General features: G+C 46.4%; 2 protein-coding genes across 5 annotated transcripts in view; one reads left to right on the top strand and one right to left on the bottom strand.

Annotated features, from left to right (window-relative positions):
• Positions 1–25,432, top strand: part of GABA-B-R1 (gamma-aminobutyric acid type B receptor subunit 1) — an 84,496-nt gene that overhangs the window by 15,434 nt on the left and 43,630 nt on the right. The window contains exons 6-10 of the mRNA XM_037413555.2: positions 1,459–1,650; positions 8,482–8,739; positions 10,408–10,471; positions 10,572–10,649; positions 13,607–13,757. Coding sequence (XP_037269452.1) covers positions 1,459–1,650; positions 8,482–8,739; positions 10,408–10,471; positions 10,572–10,649; positions 13,607–13,757 — 743 coding nt within the window. The remainder of the gene's footprint in view (positions 1–1,458; positions 1,651–8,481; positions 8,740–10,407; positions 10,472–10,571; positions 10,650–13,606; positions 13,758–25,432) is intronic.
• The window catches only part of LOC119161199 (uncharacterized), a 71,941-nt gene continuing 48,152 nt past the window's right edge, over positions 1,644–25,432 (bottom strand). For 3 of the 4 annotated variants that reach the window (XR_012887447.1, XR_005108429.2, XR_005108428.2), the window contains exons 3-4: positions 12,684–12,815; positions 11,636–11,908 (exon numbers count right to left, since the gene is read on the bottom strand). Coding sequence is in view for 1 of the 4 variants with exons in the window: in XM_075879791.1 (XP_075735906.1) it covers positions 6,001–6,342 (342 nt within the window). In the remaining 3 variants the exon portion in view is untranslated. Of the gene's footprint in view, positions 7,304–11,635; positions 11,909–12,683; positions 12,816–25,432 lie in introns of those variants that run through there. The other variant, XM_075879791.1, reaches the window with a different exon arrangement.

The raw sequence follows: 25,432 nt of genomic DNA, 5'->3' as shown, positions 1-25,432 counted from the left end.
ATTCGAAGAACATAAATAAAAATGTGCTCAAGTTCACAAGGGGTGCGTGACATAATTTTTTTACCCGAGCCATCCCTCCCAGTAAACAGGCTCCGACTTTTTTTTACTCCCCCCATACTAGCTCGCCAATTCGTAGATTAGACCGCAGTGAACATGTTTTCTGAATATTACAGTCCTGTGCGTCACGCAGAGCTTCTATTTCAATGAACGATTCCCGCGCATCTTTCCTACACCTGACCGACCCCCCTGCATGCGCAGTGACGTCAACTCGACGATCGGCAACGTGACGTAGCACTCAGCTCGCCAGATGGCCCAATCAGGTGTGAAAAAACAGTAATGAAGTCAACGTCAGTTCCTGTTTCCACCCACAACTACGAAACTGCCCCCTGTTTCTTGGCACTGCAGTGAAAGAACCAGCCTCGCAGTTGTCGCGTGCACATGTACACTCCTCGCTCAACTACAGCGCCTGTGCACACGTACGGACATACTTCACCCTTTACATGAGCAGCACAGGTAAAAACCTTTGCTCTGTCGTCGTCTGCAAATAGAGCGACTGGGCAGTGGAGAAGCATCGGCACCGGGTGCTTCACGATGGGGCCCTGCGCACTGGCTGAAGTGAATTGGCCATCCAGCGACGTATGTCGGGGACCTGATTGTTTGTGGTCGACACTTGGCACCTGACACTTACACGGTTGACCCGCGACTGGTGCGGCAAACGGTAAGCAAACAACCACGCTTCGCAGCAAGTGGATGTGCGTTGCGATTGATTGAGTTCGCCGATGACGTCAATCACTGACAAGTTGTCACGTTGCCGAACTGGGTGGAATCACGATGATGGGCTACGCCTTCCCCTACATGGAAGGGAGAAGGGGGGCGATGCCGCGCGAAAATTTGAAACCAGCTAAGACAGATGCTCTAACCCCTGTAACTTCCTTAATAGAGCACGTATTCGCAAAATTCTTGCGGCAGCATGTTCGCAAAAAAAAAACTGCTCATATAACTCTTTTTAAAAATTTTTAGACCTCATGGTTATTTACTGGCCCTTCAACTTCCACCGTTTTCGTCACGACGAGAGAAGAGAGAATGTGATTGCAGCATGCGAAAAATTATTGTAACTTCACTCATACTGGACGGATTCTAGAAATTTTTGTGGCAGGTGACTTTGTGAGGCAATAAGCTCTTTAGCAAATCTATTCCATGGCTACTTAGAAAAGTTTCACCGGGCCCCTTTAAAGGAGCACTGGTTTACAGTGCTTGTCTGCATAAGTTGGCCAACTAAAAAAAAAAATAATGAGAAGACTTTTTTGAAACTCTTTTTTATGGGGGTATTTTGATCAAAATGAGGCAAATACTGCTATAGTGCGTTTTTATGTGAAAGCTTGTATGCTGAGTTGTGCAATCATTGGTCAATAAAGTGAGATTTCTTGAGTAGCTATTTACAATTTATTTGATTTGCAGGCATATAAACAGAATGTTTTTGGCAAGCAGTATGTTTGGCTTCTAATTGGGTGGTACGAGGATGGATGGTACACAGTCCAAGACAAAGGCCACAACTGCACTACAGAGCAGATGAAAGAGGCCCTGGAAGGGCACTTCACCACTGAAGCTCTTATGCTCAATCAAGGATCCCAGGAGACGATCTCGGGAATGGTATGTGTGTTGCCAACTTTATATGCAGCTGCTGAAAAGTTCTTTGCCTCTTCAATATTCTAGCGGATATAACAACCTTACAACAAGGATGTCCTATTCACAAGTTTTAATAAGGGCGAACTTGTGTCCAAAGCCAAAGGAATGACACAGCAGCTGGTTAAAGGAACCACACGTCCGTAGTCCTCGCGAACCTCTGCCTTGAGCACCATCGTTTTTGTCTTCACGCGCGCTGGCCACTCGGTTGAAGCTCGTGCGCATGCAGGACCCGCTCGCCCATTGCGGCTGGCTTCGTCTCTTGTAGCGGTGCCGTCAGCGCTTCTCTTGTTAGCGATGGTGATCAATGGCAGTTTCTCGTGGCTTTACCCCTACTCTCAAGTGGCATCGCCCCGATGCGTGCAATGCGGTTGTAGTATAGCAAGTGGTTGGTTGGCTAGTCTTCGTATCGGTCATAGTAGGGCTTCATGCATACAATGCGTACGCGCTCCGTGGGAATGCACGTGGCCTGCAGGCTCGACTTTATAAACAAGGTCACTGAGTCGGTGTACTATCTCATATGGGCCAAAATATCAGCTAATGAGTTTTTCAGACAGGCCTCGTCGGCGTACTGGGGTCCATATCCACACTTTGTCGCCAACATCATACCGCATTTCACGCCTTCCCCGGTTGTAGCGGTCGACGTCGAGCCGTTGTTGGTGACATATTCGGTACCTTGCTAACTGGCGGGCCTCTTCCGCTTTTTGTATAAGGTTGTCCAGATCAGGGGGATAGTCATCTTGGTCTATCGGTAACACGGCGTGTAGAGTTGTGGTAACTGCACAACCGTAAACTAGTTGAAACAGGGTAATCTTGGTGGTCTTTTGTACAACGGTGTTGTAGGCAAAGGTGACATATGGTAAAATTTCGTCCCAGTTTTTGTCCTTGACATCAATATACATAGATATAATTTCAGCAAGAGTTCTGTTAAGACGCTTCATCAGGCCATTGCTTTGAAGATGATATGCGGTTGTTTTTCTGTGAATAGTGTGAGTCATACTGAGAAGACACTTCGTAAGTTTCGCTGTGAAAGCTGTTCTGCGATCGGTGATTACAACTGTTGGAGCGCTATGCTGGAGAACTACGTTGTGTACAAAAAATTTTGCCACTTCAGCCGCCGTTCCCCATTCCAAGGAGTCTCTTTCGGCGTATCTCGTTAAGTAATCGATCGCGACCACGATGCATTTCCTGCCGAAGGAAGACATCAGGAAGGGTCCAAGGAGGTCCATTTCAAGTTGTTGGAAAGGCGCTTTCGGTGGGTGGGTCTCTAGGTTGTAGAAGGCCCGCCAGTTTAGTACTAGGTGTTTTTCGTCTTTGGCATTCACAGCATGTCTTAACATAGCGCTCTGCTGAAGCTAGGAGCTTGGGCCAACAGTAGTGCAGACTGATTCTTGCAAGCGTTCGAGTCACGCCCAAATGTCCAGACGTGGGCTCATCGTGGCACGCTCGTATTATTTTTTGTCGCATAGTTGTAGGAACGACAAGCAGGAACTTTTCGTGGTTGGGCCTAAAGTTTCTCTTGTAGAGAACATTTTTTCGGAGGCAAAACGATGCGAGGCTTTGGGAAAATATACGCGGCACTTGTGCGTCGACTCCTTCCAGGTGTTTGATGAGAAGGAGCAATTCCTCGTCAGCGCGTTGAAATTCGACTATTTGAGTAGTTTCGACAATACCTACGAACAGAAAGTCCTCGTCTTCTGATAGTGCTGTGTCTACAGGCGCCCGTGACAAACAGTCAGCATTGGTATGCTTCCTCCCAGATCGGTATACCATGGTTATATCATATTCTTGCAGTTTGAGGCTCCATCTTGCTAGTCGTCCAGATGGATCCTTGATGTTCGCCAGCTAGCAAAGGGCGCGATGATCGCTGACTGCCTTGAATGGCCTACCATATAGGTAAGACCGAAATTTACTGATGGCCCAGAGAAAACCAAGACATTGCTTCTCTGTGGCCGAATAGTTGGTCTCTGCTTTTGTTAGAGTCCGGCTGGCGTAAGCTATGACCTTTTCTTCGCCATTCTGCCGCTGTATTAGAACGCGTCCTAGGCCGATGTTGCTCGCATCTGTGTGTGTTTCCGTGTCAGCCGTCTCGTCGAAATGAGAAAGAATTAGATGCTTTTCCAACCGTTTTCGTAATTCATTGAAGGCGCTCTGTTGCTCATTTTGCCACTGAAAAGGCTCATCTTCCCTCATAAGTTTCGTTGAGGGCGCTGCGATTTTCGAGAAATTTTGGGCAAACCCCCTGTAGTAGGCACACAGACCTAAAAAATCTCCGTACTGACTTTTTGTCTGTTGATACCGGAAACCTTGCGACCGCAGCTGTCTTTTCGGGATCAGGTCGAATGCCTTGGGCACTGACAACGTGCCCAAGAAACCGGAGTTCTTCGAAGCCAAACTGGCACTTCTCAGGCTTTATAGGCAAGTCTGCCGAACGGATAGCCTCTAACACAGACTGAAGGCACTTCATGTGCTCCTCGAATGTTGCGGCGAAGATGAGCACGTCGTCTACGTACACTAAGCAACACTGCCACTTCAATCCGGAAAGTGCAGTGTCCATCATGCGTTCGAACGTTGCCTCGGCGCGCAACAGAGTCCAGAAGGGAGAACCTTAAATTCAGACAGTCCTTCCAGGATAATAAACGCAATCTTCTCACGATCACGTTCATCAACTTCCATTTGCCAGATTTGCCAACTTCGATTTGCCGATCCACTCTTGAGATCTAGTGATGAAAAGAACTTTGCACACCGAAGTCGATTTAATGTGTCGTCGATGCGCGGAAGGGGTTACACATCCCGTTTAGTCACAACATTCAATTTTCGGTAGTCGACACAAAACCATAGCGTGTTATCCTTCTTCTTGACAAGCACCACAGGAGATGCCCGCAGACTATTAGAAGGCTGGATAACATCATCTTGAAGCATCTCCCGTACTCGATTCTTTATAACTTCTCTTTCCTTCGCTGAAACACGATACGGGTTCTGGCATACTGGCCTGGTTTTCGCATCCGTTATAATCCTGTGTTTCATAATCCTCGTGCGCTGTACCTTTGAACTATTGGAGAAACAGCTGTGGATTCCCGTACTAGGTCATATAGCTGTCGACGCTGAATCGCTGAAAAGTTAGGATTGACAGATATGACGTCACAGACGTCAGATGTTAGTTTCATATCGGTTGGTGTAGTTTCAAGACTGCTTATTTCTGTCATTCCACCTAACTCATCAACAAAGGCTTTGGTCGTTCCCTTTGCAATGTGTTGAAATTCGTTCCCAAAGTTTGTGACGAGAATGTCTGCACACTTGTTCCGCAGTTTGATAATCTCTCGTGCTAAACAAACACCTCTGTTCAGGAAAACATTCATGTTGCAGTCTACCACACCTTCATAGTCGCTAAATGCATCATTTCTGACAAGAACCATTACACTGCTTTGTGGCGATACCGTTACACCATTATCGATGACCCGTAGTGGAGTGTTGTATTGCTCCTCTGCTCGTGCGGCTCTTATAGCGTGTTCCGTCGAAAATGACGCGCTTGACCTCTGCAAATTGATAATAGCACCATTAGCTTGTAGGAAATCCATTCCGAGTATGGCTTCCCTCGAACACACGGGCAGGACGACAAAGTCCCCGACCCCCGTATCACGACCCTTGCGGTACATCGGCCGAAAGGGGTTATGAGGTGACTGCCTGCAGTACGTACTTGAGGTCCACTCCATTCAGTCGGAACTTTCCCCAGTCGCTTCACTAATTCGTAACTTATCACAGAATAATCGGCACCAGTATCGGTCAAAGCATTGAGCTCTAGTCCGTCAATCACCAACGGCAAGTCTGAAGTAATTTTCTCTCTACTGCACTCCTTTACCTGGAAACAGTCGTCGTCGTCACGCTCGTATCGCAGTGGAGGATCTTCATATCCCAGGTCGCGAGCGGCCTCGCCTCCACAGGTCGCCCTCTTCAGTTTCCCAGATTTGGGCTAGGCGAACAATGCCTAGACGTGCTTGGGAAGGGACGTGGGCTGGAGGAGCGGTAGCCCATAGGGGATGGTGAGCATGGTTGATGACGATGAGGCAGGTTGAAGTTCCAACATGAGCATAGGTATTCTTCAATATTGGAAGGTCTTTAGCTGTCTTGCGGACACGTTGCGTTGATGGCGAATCCCCTAAGATCAGCTTGACGATATCGGCAGAATCGGTACCGGTGGCGAGCCTCTCCGCAGTGGAAGCACAAGGGCCTACGTGCGGTATTTCGCCATACATTGCTCTTCCGTGGCATTGTCTCTGTCGCATGAGGTGGAGTGCGTGCTGCCTCTACGCTTTCAGGCTAGCTGCGCATTGTCTGCACATAGGTACTTGATGTCTCGATCGGCGCACAGTGCAGAGCAGGTCGCCTGAGCATCTCAGAGTACATTGCTGCCCGTCCTGTCGCTGGCACATCACTCCGCGATTCCCGCATGGCCTGCTGAATTTTTTCTCGGACAACTTCAGCAAGAGACAGCTCGGGGGTGACGTCAGGTGACTGCAGTTTCCTTAATTCCTCCCTGACAACAGACCGGACGAGCTCCCGCAATGTGTCAAGATTATCCACGACGCCTGCGGAGTAGACTCCTGCTGATGCACTAGCTACGTCGCAGTTGTACTGTCGGGCTCTCTGCTGCAGCGTCATTTCGAATTGCGGACGAGTCTCGCGGACAACTCTTGCTTTACCCCATGCATGAGGTGGTGCACCTTCTTGTCTTCCGTCATGCCAGGATCAGCTCGCTTGAAAAGGCGGGACATACCTTCGATGCACATCGCGACAGTTTCGTTTGTTCGTTGATTCCGTGTATGAAGAGCTGCTTCCGCCTTTTCCCGGCGATCACTGTTAACGAACATACTCAGTAGCTGCTGCCGAAATTTTTGCTGCGAGGTCAGAGATGCCTCCTAGTTTTCGTACCACACTCGCGCAGAGTCTTCCAACGCAATGTAGACGTTGCGCTGCTTGTTCTCCTCGTTCCACTGATTTAGATTTCCCACTCTCTCGAAATGCCCTAACCAGTCTTCGGCGTCCTCGTATGGGTCACCGTGAAACACCTTTGGAATGACAGGTTGGCTTACGATGAGTTGTTCCGGCGTAACTTGGCTCGTCATAGTGGTGGTGTCACTTGTCTCTGTCACCGATGTCCTTGACACAGAAGGAAGTGGTCCAAATTCTGGCGATTCTCCTCGGATACGATGACTGACTCGTTGGTGTACCGGTGTAAGCTCCACAGGATGCGGCTAGTCAGTGCTTGGATTTCACTCTCGTGTGTGGCTCGGAATCATTTACCCAGCGCCTCCACCAGAAAATGTAGCAGATATAACAACCTCACAACAAGGATGTTCTATTTACAAGTTTTAATAAGGGCGAACTTGTGCCCAAAGCCAAAGGAATGACACAGCAGCTGGGAAAAAAAACCCGAACGTCCGTAGTCCTCGCGAACCTCTGTCGTTTTCGTCTTCACGCGCGCTGGCCGCTTGGTCGAAGCTCGTGCCCATTGCTCGGGCGCCCATTACTCGGTCGCCCATTGCGGCAGGATTCATCTCTTGTAGCGGTGCCTTCAGCGCTTCTCTTGTTCGCGATGTCTGCACTGAGCGTTGGCAGTTCCCTGTGGCAATATGATGAATGAATAAACAAAGCTGTTAAGCCGCATGTGTGCATGCACGCACATGTGTCTGTCTGTCTGTAATTGTCCGTCTGTGCATGTGTACACGTGCGTTCATGCGTCGCAATGGCCTACTTTAAAATACTGCTTTCTTGTAGCTGTTTTGTTTTTAACATAAAAGGCTTTTTCCTTCATCTGATATGATCGACAGACAGTCTATTCAGTTTATTCACGGCAGTAATTACCTTGACAGCCTTTTTATACTATCATATTTTGCTGCAAAGACTAAATTATTCTCTCCTAGGACTTCCTTTAATCTGCCGTGATATTTTGGAAAGTAATTGGCATTCTATGTGGCAGTGCTAATTCTGGGTTACTATGGCTTTCTTGAACAGTGGAGAGACGTGTTAATAACACTGATTGGTTATCAGTCATTCTTTATTTTTATCTACCAATATAATTGTCTTTCATGTAGAGTAATGAACTTCTGCATAATGTTGGCATCAGTTCTACAAAAGCTTTCCTAAATGCACTTTTATTGTGCAAACTGCTGCAACTTTAACCCTAATGTTTTCTATATATATTCTTAATGCTTCTACAGATGATTTAGTCACGGTTTGAGGGTGAAGGGGCTGATAAACGGAATCGGATGCTGTTGCCACACAGTTCGACCAATGCTATCTACACTGCATTCTTTTCTATTTATGTATTTCATGTAATTCCTTGATAGTTCTTTGTGACAGAAACTTGTTTTTAACTATCCAGTGTAGCATTTGCTTTTGTGGCAGAAAAATAATCCTGGAGTTTTATGTGTGATATCCAGGATCTAATTATGGATTGGACACAACATAGGTGACTCTGAAACAATTTTCACCACGTTGGATTCATTGATGTGTACCTGGTTCTACTATGTGAGCATTATTTATGTCACCACAATCGAAATGTGGCTACCATTGTAATGGTTGAACTCATGGACCTCAAGCTTAGCAGCAAAACTCTGTAGCCATTTAGCTATTGTGGTGTGCAACAGCATAAAAGGTGTACGTCCAGACAGTGTTAGTATACTACCTTGTGTTTGTTGCTGTTTAACAAAATGTAGAAGAACTTAGTTTGTTGAGCATCAGAACACTGATCACAGCATGTTTTTCACTAACGCGCATTACTGTCTGCATTGTGTTCAGAGCTCACAGCAGTTCCTGGAGCGCTATGAACGAGCACTTGCCGAACAAAATGGAGGCCTGCAGGGCTACAAACCTGAAGGGCATCAGGAGGCACCCCTAGCTTATGATGCCATCTGGGCAATTGCATTAGCACTCAACAAGACCATCAACACCCTGCGTGAATACTCTATGAGTATTGAGGACTTCACTTACACCAATCACAAGATTGCTGATGAAATCTGGTCAGCCATGAACGCCACTCAGTTTCTTGGTGTCTCGGTGAGAACTTATTTTTCGCTCTTGCCACACATTGGCGTATTCGTATGGAGATTCTTTTCACTTGGTTTTGTGCTACAGTGTTATTGTTAGCTAGGAAATGCTCAGTACAAAGGGGAAAGGTTAAAGGAACCAGTATGAAGTAAAACAAGAACAGAATCAAAAAAAAATTTTCAGTATTGAGATGTTCATGGTCTACTTTTCTTTTTCTTTTGTCACCCTTTCTAGCAACTACTATTTTAAGTTATGTAGTATGTAGTACCTATATCAGGCTGACCAAAACCACTTTCATCAAAGAGCCTTGTTCACAGAGGATTGTGTAGATGTTCATTTCACCAAGTAGGAGATATAGAAAAAGGTTAGGTTGGCAGATTAAGCTATAACAGGTAACAGTTGGTAAAGGGATAGGTAGCCCGGTATTTTTGTGTCATGACTGTGCAGTGGGTGTCATCTCGCTGTAGATATCGAATGTGTCATTAATTACCTCTTGTGAAAGCACTTAATCCAGCCTTTTTCTTACTAATAGACAATTTTCTGAGTACTTTTTCTTGTGATAGTAATTATATGAACCCTTAAGGCACAATTATGCCCTCAAGCATAGGCTTAAATGAACTATACAGATACACAATGCATTTAGTCGCAGAAAGGATGAAGCCAAGTGGACACGCTATCACACTCGAGTGTGTCTGTTCTGCTCAACTCCGCAGTATAGCCAGGGCAGTGTTCTACGCTCCACTGCCAACTGGAGCGTTGTGGTCATTCACACTGATGGTCTATTATGCAGGCATGTCCATGCACAAATACAAGTGTACTCTGCATCAAACAGTAAGCTAAGTTATCTAATATTCTATTATATCAGTCTCATCATCTCAGGTGCCATCAAGATATGTATCTGCAGCCATTGGTAGCGCTTGTTATGTCAGCATTGTAATGTGCCCAATAGCGACCAGGGTACTAGTTGTACTTCAGCGCGGCAGTTTTCTCGCATGTTTTGCCATGCCATAGTGTGACCCCTACATATTGTTTTGAGCATAATTTGAAAGGCTTGAATGCAGCACTCAACCTTGTCATCGCTTATCAGTGTTTCACCCCTTAAACAAAGTTGAATTTTTTTTTATGACACTTCTTTATTTCTAACACAGCCTTAGATGTTTTGTTTCCCCCAGAAGTGTGTGATAATGGATAAATAGTGCTGTTCCCCAGAAGACCATGTGGGAAGTGCCATAAGTGTGTCACTGCATTAATCGCTGTTCCAGTAGCGATTGGACAACTTCACGCTCTTAATCAACTTGAAGCCTCATGCAAGGTTTTCCGACACTGGTACTAAGTGGTGATACCCATGAAATGGTTGGGATAATCAGAGGATATATCCAAATATTTTTATAAGAAAGGGCTCAAGATGTACAAAATATGTTGTATGTTGTTGCATAAGTAACTTCGTCTGAAAGTTATTGCATTACAAAAGAAACCCTTTGTTATACAGGTAATTTCCTTGAGGGGGTTTACATCAACTATATTTTTAATAGTTTTGCTTTGAAGCTACTGATAAGATTAGCATTAACCTGAAAGTTAACCGTATGTGCTTCGACAGTGCTTTGTCATTGGCATTTATTCTGCAAGACACAGTTCTTTTCTAAAGATTGCCATTATTTGTGTTTGCTGTTTTTGCAGGGATTCGTTGCCTTCTCAGCAAAAGGTGACCGCATGGCTTGGACACTCATTGAACAAATGATTGGTAAGTGCACTTGCCTTGAGCTTGTTCTCTCAATAAAGTTCATGGAATGACCGCAAAAGTTAATGTGGTGATTTTCCATCTCCACTTTATTCACCACCAGATGGAAATTATGTCAAGATTGGTTATTTTGATACCCAGACTGATAATTTGACAATACTAAACCAAGAAAAGTGGACAGGTAAGCAACCTTATTGGTGTTGTCCTCGTGCTGTGTCTATTATAGTACATTTAAGCATTTTTTTTAATCTGCTATAAAAGTCGCATTACAGGGCTTCTTTGAAGAGATGCGATTCTCATAGTTCTCATCATGTTTCTTGCTTATGTTTCGTGCACCTCAAGAGGTTATATCAAAATTTCTAGGGTACACAACTGTTCAAGCGTCTAATATCAGCTTTTAGTAAACTGAAGTCAAGGTTGCAGACAAAGCCTAGCTTTTTTAAAATTGCGAGACTCAGCAGTGAAATGAGGCAAAAGGCAAGGAAAATGACATGGACACTTCGCTATCAGCACAGTCATTCAGTCGCTTACTCATGTTGCTCATTACTCAGGTCGCTTCAGTGCTAAAATCATACTTCGGGCTGGCATTCTTTTGTTGCTTTTGTCAGATGTGCAGGCACTAAAGAATAAAATTTAGGCACCTGCACAAATGAAGCTGCAGGGGTGGAAGTTCTCTCTTTTCAATTTTGACTCTTAAAGGAAACCATATGACTGACTAGTACAACTCCTATCATTTGTGCACGAAAGCTATTTTTAAATGGATCATATGTGGGCTGTAGACTCGTGTCTGTTGTTGATTGGCCTGAAATTGACCAATAGACCCCGTTTCAATTTTTACTTGTAAAACGTGATGGTGATTGCACAACTTTTTTTAATTTTTGTAACATGCCGCTAAAGGCATCATACAAAAATGTCACTGATGAGGCACTGTAGCAAAGTTTCACTGAAAACAAAAGACTGGTTCTTTGAAGTAGAAGAGGGTGGAGTTTCAAACTATTATTATCTGAAATTTTTTATGATAATACTGTACGAGACTTACCAAGAAATTATAAAAACTCTAATGCAAAGATGCAAAGAGGGCCTAGAAGGCAATCGAAAATATTACATAGATATAGGTTTTTAAATAATGACATACAAGCCACACTCCCTTAGTGTGCATATAAAAAATCAATTAAATATAATTATTTATTCAATAAATAACAATATTTAGCTTCGACATTATTGTTTAACTAACACAATTTAATTACATACCTTTGATTTTTAAGGCAGTCTTTCTTTATCCGTATGCAGCCAGAATGTAATGTTGTAAGGTTAGTAGAAAAGCAAGAAAGTAGCCTTGAAAAAAAAAATGCCATCTGCCATACAGTGTTGAATGCGCCAGTTCTCGTCCGATCACCGAAGCTAAGCAGCACTGGGCTTGGTCACTACTTGGGAGGGAGCCTTGAAAAAGGAAAAAAAAAATGGTGTGAGTAGTGGTAAAATGCTTCACATTAAAGACTAGTTCTCAGTCTCTTCTAATCTAAGTCTAATAGGGTATTAGCCTCTTCTACATAATTCAATAAATTGAGTAAAATGAACATTAGAACAGGAGCATGAACATGGTAAGATAACATGCTTCTCTAGAGTACCGTGCTTCTCAAAAAGAGAGTGGTGACCAGTGAACTAACAGATGACAGTTTTTAAAGTGGGAATATTATGGCGTATTCGGTAGGCCGCTTTAGTCCTCTGGCTCAGAGTAGCCAGATGCAGAGGCAGCTCGCAATTGAAGCATGAGAGGCAGCGCACCAACGGAATACATCTGCGATATCTGAGTGCTTAGAGCAGCCCGCCTGTAGCGTCATCGTGCAGCCAGCATGGGAAGCTGCCCGATAAACATTACTGCACCACGTCAACAAATAGTGGCGGTTAGTTCAGTGGGCATCTCAGACATGTCTGACCTTTCTTATATTCTTTCTCTCTCTCTCTGTCTCACATATGTAGCAAAAGCCTTCTGCGCTCCGCAGATAAATCTGGTGATTGCCCTCGTCTGAGCTGCCATCTTCAAGGCAAATCACGAGGCTGTCTGCGAGCTGCTGTAATGACAGCATTGACGTTTCTGCCGCCTTCGCCTGTTGCCTCGTTATTGACATGAGTCATTTATAGCTTCGTAGATGTGAATTCACCCCATGCATGAGCAAAAATTCCACTTCCCAAAATGCATACTCGCGCTCCTCACCTCGTTCACCTGCCGGTAGCCACGTGATTGGCTGGATTGTGTCACGTGATCCATTCTCCCCGTCAGATCACGCCAAGCTCTCACTTCGAAGTTGGAGCGGTCAGGAGCGCTCTGGAGTCAGAGGCTGACGCTCTGGAAGAACCAACCAAAGGTAGTCCGAGCGCTTGAATTTTACCAACCAAAGGCGCAGCCACTTTTCGGAGCGCTCCAGAGCACTCGAAAACACCCAACCGAATACGCCATTAGAGTTCCTGTGCAGAGGAGCCTTGCTATGCCTGGACATTGCAACATTTCATTTCAAGACAGCAAAAAATGACCAAGTGTATAGTCCAGCCATTACCACCACTATGGCGTATGCAAAAACACTCACATCTCATCATTTTCTTGTGTGATGTACAGCAGCATAGTAGTATCTGTGGGGAACAGCATGTGCAGCAAATTTTTTTTGGGCTTAATATTGGTTACAATTTTACCCATTCACTCACAGCTTACTACTGCTCTCTTCTTTTATCCAAGCAGCACCCTGATACTACGTATTTCTCCTGACCAACCCTGAATACTGCTTGCAGGCCCTTGAGTTTGTGACAGGTCAAATCGGGAAGCCATTTAGTGTATCCAGAATAAGGAGGGTGGAGATGTATCATGCACAAGCATAGTTCTTGTGCATCACTGCACGACAAAGTTCTATCACTGGAGCAGAGGCCAACAATGCCTTGTGGTGTAATACCAACCAACAAATAACAAATAAACAAATAAATGTCTTTGTTTGTCTTGGTATACATCTATAGATACTACGCTCTTTTCAGCCAGCCTTTATCATTTGGAGAGAATATGGGCTTGAATGTCACCATAACTGCACAAAAACACTTCTTGCTTTAAAAATTTACAGCCATGAGCTGAAACACTGTGTGTCTGACTTGCAGATGGGAAGCCACCTCAAGACCGTACAATCATAGTTCGAGTGCACCGCAAAGTGTCACTGAGTCTCTTTGCTGGAATGTGTGCTGTGGCCTTCATCGGTGTTGTCTGGGCAGTTGGCCTGCTTATATTCAATTGGATATTCAGGCATTCCAGGTGAGACTTCTGTGGGCGTATTAGCAGTTTACTTTTTTTTAAACAGCAAGAGCAAATGTACAATGTGCCTACCAAGCCATCTGTCGCTGTTACCATCAGTCGCTTACAGCGCCTTTCTTTCCCATGTAGCACTGCACCACCAAAGGGCCACTTGGTGTGTTAAAGTGCACTCACTTAAAATAACACAGTTTGTCCCTGTAACGGGGGTATAGCACACTGTTGCTGGGGGCATTGCAGTTGTGTGTATAAAGAGAAATATCAAAATATATATATATATTTGTGTATATAAAGAGATGCCAAAAAAAAAGAAAAAAGCTGTATTTCAGGAAGTCGCAACCTAAATGGAGGTGCTGTTTGCGGTGTTCTACAAATATAGAGGTGGAACAGCTGTGCCATTTACGCAATTGTGAACCAAACTCGTCTCTTAGTACTGTACTGCGTCGCAGCACCCGAATTTAGTCACAAAATGTGACAGCCATCAAATGCCGTGTCCGGAAACCTAGCTGAAACATAGTCTTTTCGGTTTCGTCAAATCGGTCATACTTTCGGTTTCGTCGAGGCTGTGATCACTCCAGTAGCAGCTGTTAACATTGATTCTGAAGGCATGGTTGAAATCACTATGGGCGCGCTATCATGGCAGGCATCAATGCAAATGGCTCATGAACCCGTCTACATGTTGCACTTTCAACAGTAAGAGGTTGTGAACGAAGCAACTCTCCCTGGCGGGGCCGTATTTTCTTACACAATCATTTTGTAAAGTAACACGATATCAGATCTAAAAAAGTTGGCTGCCAGCCTTACAATTTGTTGCTATCGCATTGATTGCTTCACCCTTCCAGCACAACTGTGTTTTCATATACCGTATTTACTCGCATAATTTGCGCACTTTCTTTTGCGATTTTGGGGCCCCGAGAAGGGGGTGCACAAATTACGCGGGAATTTCGCAAGCACATTCGAAATATTGTGTCGCAGTCCTAACATGTGCAGTATATACATTTAATTAAATAGAGAAATAAATTGGAGCACAAACAGAGTATACTTGTTAATATTGAAATAATTAGCACATACTTTAACCGGTCAGATCCGGTCCTGCGCGGTCTAGCGGGAATCACTGATTGCAAAGTCCGATTGGGAATCATCATCACAGCCGCTGCCACCGCCCTCCCGAAGTGCATCGTCCTCGGTTCCGTCGAGCCCCGCCGCGGTGGTCTAGTGGCTAAGGTACTCGGCTGCTGACCCGCAGGTCGCGGGTTCGAATCTCGGCTGCGGCGGCTGCATTTCCGATGGAGGCGGAAATGTCGAGGCCCGTGTGCTCAGATTTGGGTGCACGTTAAAGAACCCCAGGTGGTCAAAATTTCCGGAGCCCTCCACTACGGCGTCTCTCATAATCATATGGTGGTTTTGGGACGTTAAACCCCACAAATCAATCAATCGGTTCCGTCGAGTGCGTTCGAACGCCCCATTTTCGTGAAGCTTTTTCAACAATGCTGGCAAAAACTAGGTCCCACGACACGGCGATACCAGAAGAACTAAGCATCCACTCATAATTGAAAAGTCCTCCTTCAAGGGCAGGAAACATGCAATAGCAGGCGTGCTCTCTTTAGCTTTCTCATGTATTGATCGCTCCGGTTGTCACATTAAAGTACGTCTCCTTGCAAGTGCTTTGCGGCGGCACGCTTCCCGTTTTCTGCAGCTAAATTTACAACAGCAAGCTTCAGTTTCGCCGTATATATAATTACCATAGCACATCACATGGGAACTGTCAAAACATGCCGGCCAGGGGGCGAAACCTAAACTTCCAAAATTGATCAAGCGTGCGTTGTAGCGCTGAGGCAGACAACAAGGGGAACAGTTGGCGCGACAGACCCTCGCACGCCTCCGATGCAGATAGTCGTCCGTGCCGTGACGCGAGCATGCATAGAGATCGGGAAATAGGGGGAGGCAACGCTCGAGCAGTTCCGGCGTCCCGTCAACAGGTGTGTGTTCGAGTGCAGAGTGTGGCATTCTGGGACCCTAGTTCGTGGGAAGTCCTCCAAGAAGTAGGGACTTCGCACTCAGCCTATTTGACTGCTCTCGTATGCTCAGCGAGACGTTCATCCGGCTGAAGCATCGAAAGGGTCTAGAGGTGCGCGCGCCAGCGAGCTAGCTTGAGCGGGTCAGGGAGCGTGGAATATGCGAGTAAATACATATTTTTTTTTTTTTCGGAAAGCTGGTAAAATGTTAAGGGTGCGCAAATTATGCGTCTAAATACGGTATATTTATTTATTCAAAATACTGTCACTCCCGTGATGGGATTATGACACCACAGGAGTGGTGTCACATTGTACATTGTAAAAACAAGCAATACACAGACTAAAAATACATGTTGCAAGCACTTGAAATTTGAAGCGAATATCTCAAACATAGTGCAAAATTCGCCGTAGTGATAGGCAAAGAGTCTATGAATATTGCCACAGGCATGGAACGAGGTTTAGCCATGCCAATGCGAGTATGTGCCATGGTGTGAAAGAAGAAGAGGACGGTTGGTGTGTGCTCGTGCTCTAATGTTCGGTTCGGCTCGACGTCTAGTGCTGCTCCTGTGAACAGACGTTCTGGTCGTTCTGTGATCACGTGACATTTTCTGGTGGAGGTGCTGGGTAGTGTTGTATGCACTGCAATCAGCAGCAAGGTCCCGGCACTAGTCGCGACTTGGAAGAACCAGCTGACCTACGGGGTAGCAGGCGACAACTAGGCCTACCTCCTGAATTCAGACAATTTCCACAACTCGGCAGTACTATGGCTAGTGCGGGAACGCAAACCCAAGAAACATCAACGCTGCCTCCTCCATGGTTCTTCAACGTCCCGCGTACTCCGAAGCCGTTCCGTGGTGACTCTTATGAGGACGTCGACGACTGGCTTGACGACTGCAACCGTTGCGGCAGCGTCAACGAGTGGAACGAGCAGCGAAAGCTTCGGTATGTCTACTTTTATCTCGAGGACTCTGCGCGCACTTGATTCGAAAACCATGAAGCCACTATGACAACCTGGCCAGAGTTTTGCAACCAGTTGCGAAATACCTTCCGAAGCTCTGACCGAAAGGAGCAAGCAGAACGGCTCCTCAATTCCCGAAACCAGCGTCCTAACGAGAGTGTTGCCATGTTCGTTGAGGACATGACGCGGCTGTTCAGGCGAGCCGACTCTTCAATGACGGAAGAGAAGAAGGTGCGCCTCCTAATGCGGGGAGTGAAAGAGCAGCTGTTCGCGGGACTAGTGCGGAACCCTCCCAGCACTGTAGAGGATTTCCTCCGCGAAGCCACGACAATGGAGAGAATGCTAAGGCAGCGTTCGTACCAGTATGAGCGTCCTGGCAGTCTTTCGTCAGTGTCGTCAGCCCTACCAACACCTGACGTCACGACTGTAAAAGACCTGACGGAGCTCGTGCGCAGTATTGTGTGCGAGGAGCTGCAAAAGCTGCACGTGGTGTCTTCTCCGCCCCATGTTGCTGCTCTAACGGATGTCGTTCGCGAAGAGGTCCAGCAGCTGGTGCACCCCATGACGACTCTGCGTGCAGCCGAAGTCCAACCCATGACGGCCCCGCGTCCAGCCGAGGCTCCGCTATTAACGTACGCGGAAGCACTACGTACTCCTGCACCGGCTGTTGGCTATCCGTCCCGTCCGTCCACCCTGCAGACGGCACCGTCGTTCTACTCGGGACCGCCGCAGTACGGCAACACACCCCTTACACGGAAATGCAGTGTATGGCGTGCTCCCGACAACCGGCCTCTATGTTATCACTGTGGTGAACCAGGTCACATCTATCGTGAGTGCGCCTACAGGCACATGGGTCTTCCCGGCTTTCGTCCGGATGCTCGTCGACCCAGAGATGGTGAGCGGCCCCGTGCTATCGCCGAATACTTGGCAAGCCAACGATCCTCAACTCTTCCCCGTCGCCAATCCCGCTCACCATCTCCACGGCGTTCCACGTCACCTGGCCAACAATCAACTTTTGCGGACGTCCTTGCAAGAAGATCGCCTAGATCCACAAGCCCGCGCTGGGGAAACTAAGAACAGCGACCTCTGGGGGTGAGGCCGCTGTTGATCGACCGTTACAAGACCCTCCCCCGATTTGCCTGCTGACATCCGACGACATTCTTTCACCGACGTGTGCCATCGATGACAAACGAGTCTCTGCTCGTATCTCTGTTCTTGTCGACAACCACCCGCTGACCGCTCTGGTAGATACGGGTGCCGATTATTCTGTTATGAGCGCTGACCTCGCTGCACAGCTAAGAAAGGTAACGACACCTTGGGGACATGGAACCAACCTCCGGACTGCGGGAGGTCACCTATTGACACCGCTAGGAGTGTGCACTGCCCGCCTCCGAATTCGTGAGTCGACGTACATTGTTTCCTTCGTTGTATTGCGCGAATGCTCCCAAAACCTGATTCTCGGAATGGATTTTCTCCGCGAGCATGGAGCCATTATTAACCTTCGCGACCTGCTCATAACGTTATCTAACGACCATACAGCCCTACGAAAGGATGCAGTTGCGCCGACCACAACACTTCGAATTGCTGACGACACCATCGCACTGCCGCCGCGAGCCAGTATGTTGGTAACTGTGGAGAGCGACTGTGACAACAAGAGTAGTGGCATCGCGGAAACTAACCTCTCGGTGCTCTTGGCTCGGCAGATTTGTGTCGGGCGTGCTATCGTCAAACTGAAACATCGGAGGACTCAGCTTCTGATCACGAATTTCAGCGGCCAGTACCAACACTTGGCAAAGCGAACAGCAATCGCGAACTTTGAAGCCATCGATGGCGAAGAATGTTCCACTATCGCTCCGATTGCCACTGCTGCCGAAGGTAACACTGCATTAGCCAGTATAGTTGACGTGAATTGCCAGCTATCCTGTGCGCAGCAACAGCAGATATGCATGATTTTACGTACGTATAGTGATTGCTTTGCGTTCACCTCCAAAATCAAGCAGACCCCAACCGTGAAGCACCGCATTATAACGGACCCTACCGAACGGCCTGTACGACAGCACGCCTACCGCGTGTCGCAAAAAGGACAAGAGGCAATACGTTTTCAAGTGAAACAGATGCTCGACGACGACGTCATGCAACCGTCGAACAGTCCATGGGCGTCACCCGTCGTACTTGTTAAAAAGAAAGACGGCACTCTTCGATTTTGTGTCGATTACCGGAAGCTCAACAAAGTGACGAAGAGAGACGTCTACCCTCTCCCACGCATAGATGATTCACTGGATCGACTTCGACATGCCCGATATTTTTCCTCAATGGATTTACGCAGTGGCTACTGGCAGATCGAGGTCGATGAACGTGACAGGGAAAAAACAGCATTCATAACTCCCGATGGCCTCTACAAATTCAAAGTGTTACCATTTGGATTGTGCTCTGCACCGGCAACGTTCCGAAGGATGATGGACACCGTCCTGTCCGGTCTGAAGTGGGAATCCTGCCTTGTGTATTTAGACGACGTCGTTGTTTTTTCCAAAACATTCGAGCAACATTTACAACGACTTCAGTCCGTCTTCGTCGCTATTCGATCCGCAGGCCTATCTGTAAAACCGGAGAAGTGTCATTTCGGCTACGAAGAACTAAAGTTCCTCGGCTACCTTATCAGTCACGATGGCATTAGACCAGACCCAGAAAAGACCATGGCTGTTGCTGCATTTCCTCCACCTTCGAACAAACTGGATTTGCGCCGGTTTTTGGGTCTCTGCGCCTACTACAGGCGCTTTGTCCAGAGCTTTGCCAACATCGCTGAACCCCTTACCCGTTTAACGAAGGAGGATACTCCTTTTGTGTGGGGTCCAGAGCAGAGAGCCGCTTTTTCCCAGCTTCAGCAGTGCCTTCAGAGTGAACCCTTACTAGGGCACTTTGATGAAGATGCCACCACCGAACTTCACACTGACGCAAGCAACATCGGTCTTGGTGCAGTACTCGTCCAGTGGCAAGACGGCGCTGAACGTCCCATCGCTTATGCTAGCCGCATTTTGTCATCTGCGGAAACTAACTACTCGACCATGGAGAAGGAATGTCTTGCTGTTATTTGGGCGATAACAAAGTTCCGACCGTATCTGTATGGCCGTCCATTCAGAGTAGTTACGGATCATCATGCCCTCTGTTGGCTGGCCAATCTCAAGGACCCTTCAGGGCGCCTCGCGAGGTGGAGCTTACGCCTTCAAGAATTTGAGGTTACAGTCGTCTACAAGTCGGGCCGCAGGCACACTGATGCTGATTGCCTTTCGCGCGCACCCCTCGCGACGACATCGAGGGACGATGATACCGATGGCCATTTTCTTTGTGCAGTCAGTGAATCTGACTTGGCCCAACAACAGTGGAATGATTCAGAGATCCAACAACTTATCAAATACCTTCAAGGTCGCAGCTCGAGTCCACCATCGGCATTTGCACGTTCAGGGTCATTTTGTCTCCGCAACGACATCGTCTACAAAAAGAACTTTGAACCTTATGCGACTGAGTACCTCCTCGTCGTTCCACCAGGGCTACGTGCTGACATTTTATCTGCCTGCCACGACGAGCCTTCCTCCGGCCACCTAGGATTCGCACGTACCCTTGCCCTGATTCGGACTCGCTACTACTGGCCAAAGCTCACCCAGGATGTCAAGCATTACGTTAAAACGTGCAATCATTGCCAGCGCCGTAAAGCCCCACCTGTGCACCCTGCTGGTTTATTACAGCCTGTTGCACCCCCGTCACAACCGTTTGAACGAATCGGCATGGACTTGCTTGGGCCCTTCCCGAAGTCACATGATGGCAACCGCTGGATCGTAGTCGCTACTGACTATTTAACGAGGTACTGCGAAACGAAAGCCCTACAACGAGGCACCGCCAATGAGGTTGCGTATTTTTTCATCAACAACATCGTCCTCCGCCATGGAGCGCCAACAGTTCTTATCACTGACCGTGGAACAGCCTTTACAGCCCAATTGATGCAAGACGTCACGAGACTTAGTGGAACAGCTCATCGCAAAACAACCGCATACCATCCACAAACCAACGGTCTGACGGAGAGATTAAACAAGACGCTCGCTGACATGCTATCTATGTACGTCGACCGTGATCACAAAAACTGGGATGCAATTTTGCCATACGTAACGTTCGCTTACAACACTGCGGTTCAAGAGACTACGGGTTTCACTCCATTCCGGTTGCTTCGCGGCCAAGAAGCAATTACGATGCTTGATGCCATGCTGTTGCCTGACACGACCGATATTACTACTGATGCGAACGACTTTATCCGGCTCGCCGACACGGCCCGCCAGCTTGCACTCAAGCGGATCCGAAAACAACAACGAATCGACTCGCAGAGGTACAACTCCCGTCATCGCCATGTCATTTACCAACCCGGTGATCTGGTCTGGCTGTGGATCCCCGTTCGCAAAAGGGGCCACTCGGAAAAGTTACTTCACCGCTACTTCGGTCCCTATAGAGTACTACGGCGCCTCACAGATGTCAACTACGAAATTCTGCTTGAAGACACAGCTCAGCGATCTCGATGTTCCCAGCAGGCCGACATTGTTCATGTGTCACGGATGAAGCCACACTACCCCCAAGCCACCTGACACTGCTTCATCACGCGTCTTTGTGCGTGTACGCGACTACCTTAACTTTTAATCGGCATTGGTCATCGGGGTGGTACTTTTTTTTTTCAAAGGGGGGGTAATGCCACAGGCATGGAAGGAGGTTTAGCCATGCCAATGCGAGTATGTGCCATGGTGTGAAAGAAGAAGAGGACGGTTGGTGTGTGCTCGTGCTCTAACGTTCGGTTCGGCTCGACGTCCAGTGCTGCTCCTGTGAACAGACGTTCTGGTCGTTCTATCATCAGACAATATAAACATCAGATGAATTGCTGGGGCAAGCAAAAAACAAATACAAAACGTAATTGTTGAGACAGAGTTAAAACTTGCGACATCATCGATTCAGGAAATCACGGCTAAATAAAAGTCAGCACACATTCACTCGCTCGATTAACAAATTCATCAACTGTCGGCTGTGTTAACACGGAGGGGTGCAGGGCATTCCAAGCGCGTATGGCTCGCAGAAAAAAAGAGTGGCCAAAAACATTGTTCTTGAAGGGATACTCATCAAGTGTGTGACAATTTTTATTTCGTGTTTGTCGCTTACTGTTAACCGTAACATAACATATAACTTGATAGCAGCATTTAAAAAAAAAAGGATGACGGTAATAGAAGTGGGGGTGGTGCCCGGTTTCTGGAACAGCTTAGCAAAGATAGGTGCACACGGCTGTTCATCGAGTGCATGCACATATTCTCATTCATTTGGTCGCTGTGCTTCATTGTACAGCGCTTATTGACTCACTAGTTGCTTGCGCTTTTAACTTTTAAAAATGGGTGGTCATACACAGCTTAAAAAGTCACACTTGCTGCACATGGCCAAAGTAATGAATGCGATAGCTACAAATGGCAATGTTATACAAAGTGAGGCTGGCAACTAAATCTTTTGGATCCAATCTCACGTAACTCTACAAAACACTGGTGTAAGTGAATACGGCCACTTCAGGGAGAGCAACACTTTTCGCAGTCTTTTCCCGGCGAGAGTGCAGCACGTAAAAGTGTATGCAAGCCGCTCGCTAATGGCTGCCAAGGTAGCGTGCGTGCTAGCCATTTCAACAACATCCTTAGCAGCAAAGGTCACAGTTGCTGCTCGAGTGACACCCCATCCCTCCCCTCCCTTGCTTCTTTTCATGCTTTTTCAAAATGAGAAGAGTGCTTCCTCTCTGCTTCAACAACAGGCCTGCCGATTGGGAAAATGTTATCGCATGCGCCCTCTGAGCGACAGTGAAGTGATGAGCCGGCTCGTTTGATCTCTGCTTCAGCCGCGTTCGTCGTCTCGCTTGTGTGCTTTTACCTATGGGTAGAACATAAGATGCTTGGGATATGTTATTAATTTGAACTTTATACGGGGAATGACGACAAAAACTCGCCATGAATGTCTATATATAAATATTAGCATAATAGCCTATGCCCCAATTCAGCCAAGTGTTTCAAAATGAAGCATTGTACAAATGTTGCTTTACAAATGCTGTCTAATGGGGCTACATATGCTCCGAATCTTTTACTGCTCTAAACTTGCTCGAAAAGGCCCTTCTGGCTGCTCCAAGCCTGCTCCAAAATGTCTTTCCAGATGCTCCAAGCCTGCTACAAAAGGCACTTTTGCCTGCTCCCAGGACTGCTCCCAAACCCATGTACCCTATTCCACCCCAGCCAATAATAAACATGAATGTATAGATAAGAAATTGTATGAACTGGATGCATCGACAAGGTTCTTCTGCTTGTCCATAAAAATAATAAGAATCTCAGACCATTTCATTACATAACTTGCACAGTTCATCTAGTCACAAAAATAATAAGAATAAATATTGTTTAAGAAATGTGCTGTGCTATAGATGTCAAATAAAACGTGAACAGCGGCAAGCATAAGCGATGTTATAGTGTGTTGTCCTAGTTATCACCATTGACAGATGCGCACATCTGATTTGGCAGCACTTCACGATCTCTCTATAGTGTGATATTTCGACTTATGTACCGATTCTTGTATCTTGAAGAAAGTAAATAAAAATAAAAAAATTATGCTGTATTTTCGTGCTTTTCTGGCAAAGGACGTCAAAAGATGGTAATTTTTTTTTCTATAGAGAGAGAGAAAGAATTAAATGTTTGACGTTCTGCATGGGGAAATGAGTGAGTAGGTTTTGCGTGAGATGTAGACGCTATCTGGCACTAATTTGAAGAGACAGAGTTTTGCTAGAATGCAAAGCTACTGGTAGGTGGCAGCACCGTGTAGTTTTAGTGAAGCGTAGGAAACACCCGCTTTTTTGTTCAGAGCATCACATTGTCAGCGCAGCGTGATAAGCAATGCGATCTTTAGAATTGAGTATCTATGCATTTTAAAAAAAACATTGACACACTACCTAATACTCATGTGTTCATGTTGCGTCCAAATAAGCATAATATTTGCTTTTTGATTGACAATGTTCGCTAGTATGAACGCAACCAGATCAAGATGGGTGGTCATTCAGAAAGGAGTTAAACTTTCGCTCTAGTGGCTGAATCGAGTGACAGACAGAAACAGGAAGACAAACAGGCAGACCAAATTTTCACGTCGAAATATTCCAAGAAAGACTATCGTCTTTGATAAATGGCCGGTATAGGCGCTATTCATTACCATGTCAGTCACTATTATCATAATATCAGACTAGAACAGAAGTGAAAATATCGCACAGTAGTGGGGTGGAACAGTGCTGCCAATTCTCATGTGCAGACCTGTCAATGGTGATGACTAGAGGCCGGATTTATAGGCACTAAAAACCGGGTTTTAGGTGTCGTAACTAGGCAGACAAAATGCAGTTTTAAGCCCCAAAAACCAAAATTATAGGTACAATAAATTTTTGTGAAAGTTCAGATTTCCCAAGAGCTATGTCCGGACTGTGTCTACGACAGGAAAGCAAAAACGTTTTAGTAAAGGCGCCAATGGTTTAGCATGAGCATGCATTTTTTCCCCCCACATGGTTTGCAGATGATTGTACGTATCTTCTTTTATTGTCCAGCATGGTTAGTTAAGTGTCCACTGTTGAATAAACATGCTCCTGGGTCTCTTTCTTTTCGGCACGACTGAGAAGGGTCGCACAGGAGCAAATAGCCAGACCGCTAATTGGCCAGAATAGTCTTTTAGCCTCGAATTAACCGCGTCTCATCACACAGGGTCAATTTTTTTCTCTCTCTGTCAACACATTAAAGGGCCTTTCACCAGGTTTGAACGTTTTGAGCAGGCAAGAGAAACGCATTCACTGGGCGCTCACGATCTCATCCACCGAGATTTACACTGCTACACACCCTGAAAGAGGTAAAGTGTCAGACTGATAGACTTGCGCTTCTACGCACCCCAGAAAGAGTTGAAATGTTAGACTGAATGCCACTTGCCCTTTATCTAACATGCGCACGCCCCAACATGATGGAGTTGATGTATACAACAAGGAATAGTCCTGCATACGACAAAGTAGTACATGACACTGCGAGAATTTTTCAAAGCGACATGTATAGTTTGTGCAATCTGTTGCTTGATTAGAAATATACTGGATAACAGAAATATTAAAATATAAAAACGGAATCTGTGTGCGTTATTTATTTTTTTAAACTTCGTATCGAGCGAAATGAGAGACTAACTCGCCATTCTCGCATTGTGCCCGTGCCAGCCCTGACAATGCTTGGAGCGTTTTTTAATGCATCGTCTCTTATATTAGTTCCAACGGTGCGACGCTGTGTTCGTGGTATGGATACATGATCTATGCCAGCCTCTCCGAGCATGCGCGTGCATAGAGGGATCCATCTCACAGAAACAGGCAGTATGTACTATGCATAGAACGCCGAAATGACACAACACGACTTGCGTGCATGTCTTAGCTTGGGCATTTCGTGTGAATGTAACCTTGCATGCAGATGACGTGTTGATGCGTCTGCGACATGTGATCTTTCGGCTCCTAGTTTCTCCGATACCGAAGAGGGCAGGAAAGTTAATTAGGCTTGTGAAGGCTACAATGAGCGAGTGGCAAAAATTTCAGCTCACCTCCTCACATGCTTTTGCCACTCATAATGAAACATTTTTTTTAAACATTTTGTGGTACAAAG

Source organism: Rhipicephalus microplus, chromosome X (genome assembly GCF_043290135.1).
Source record: "Rhipicephalus microplus isolate Deutch F79 chromosome X, USDA_Rmic, whole genome shotgun sequence".
In the NCBI taxonomy this organism is placed as follows: Eukaryota; Metazoa; Arthropoda; class Arachnida; order Ixodida; family Ixodidae; genus Rhipicephalus; species Rhipicephalus microplus.
The sequence above is the reverse complement of the archived record's forward strand: the minus strand, read 5'-3'. Positions and strand labels throughout refer to the sequence as shown.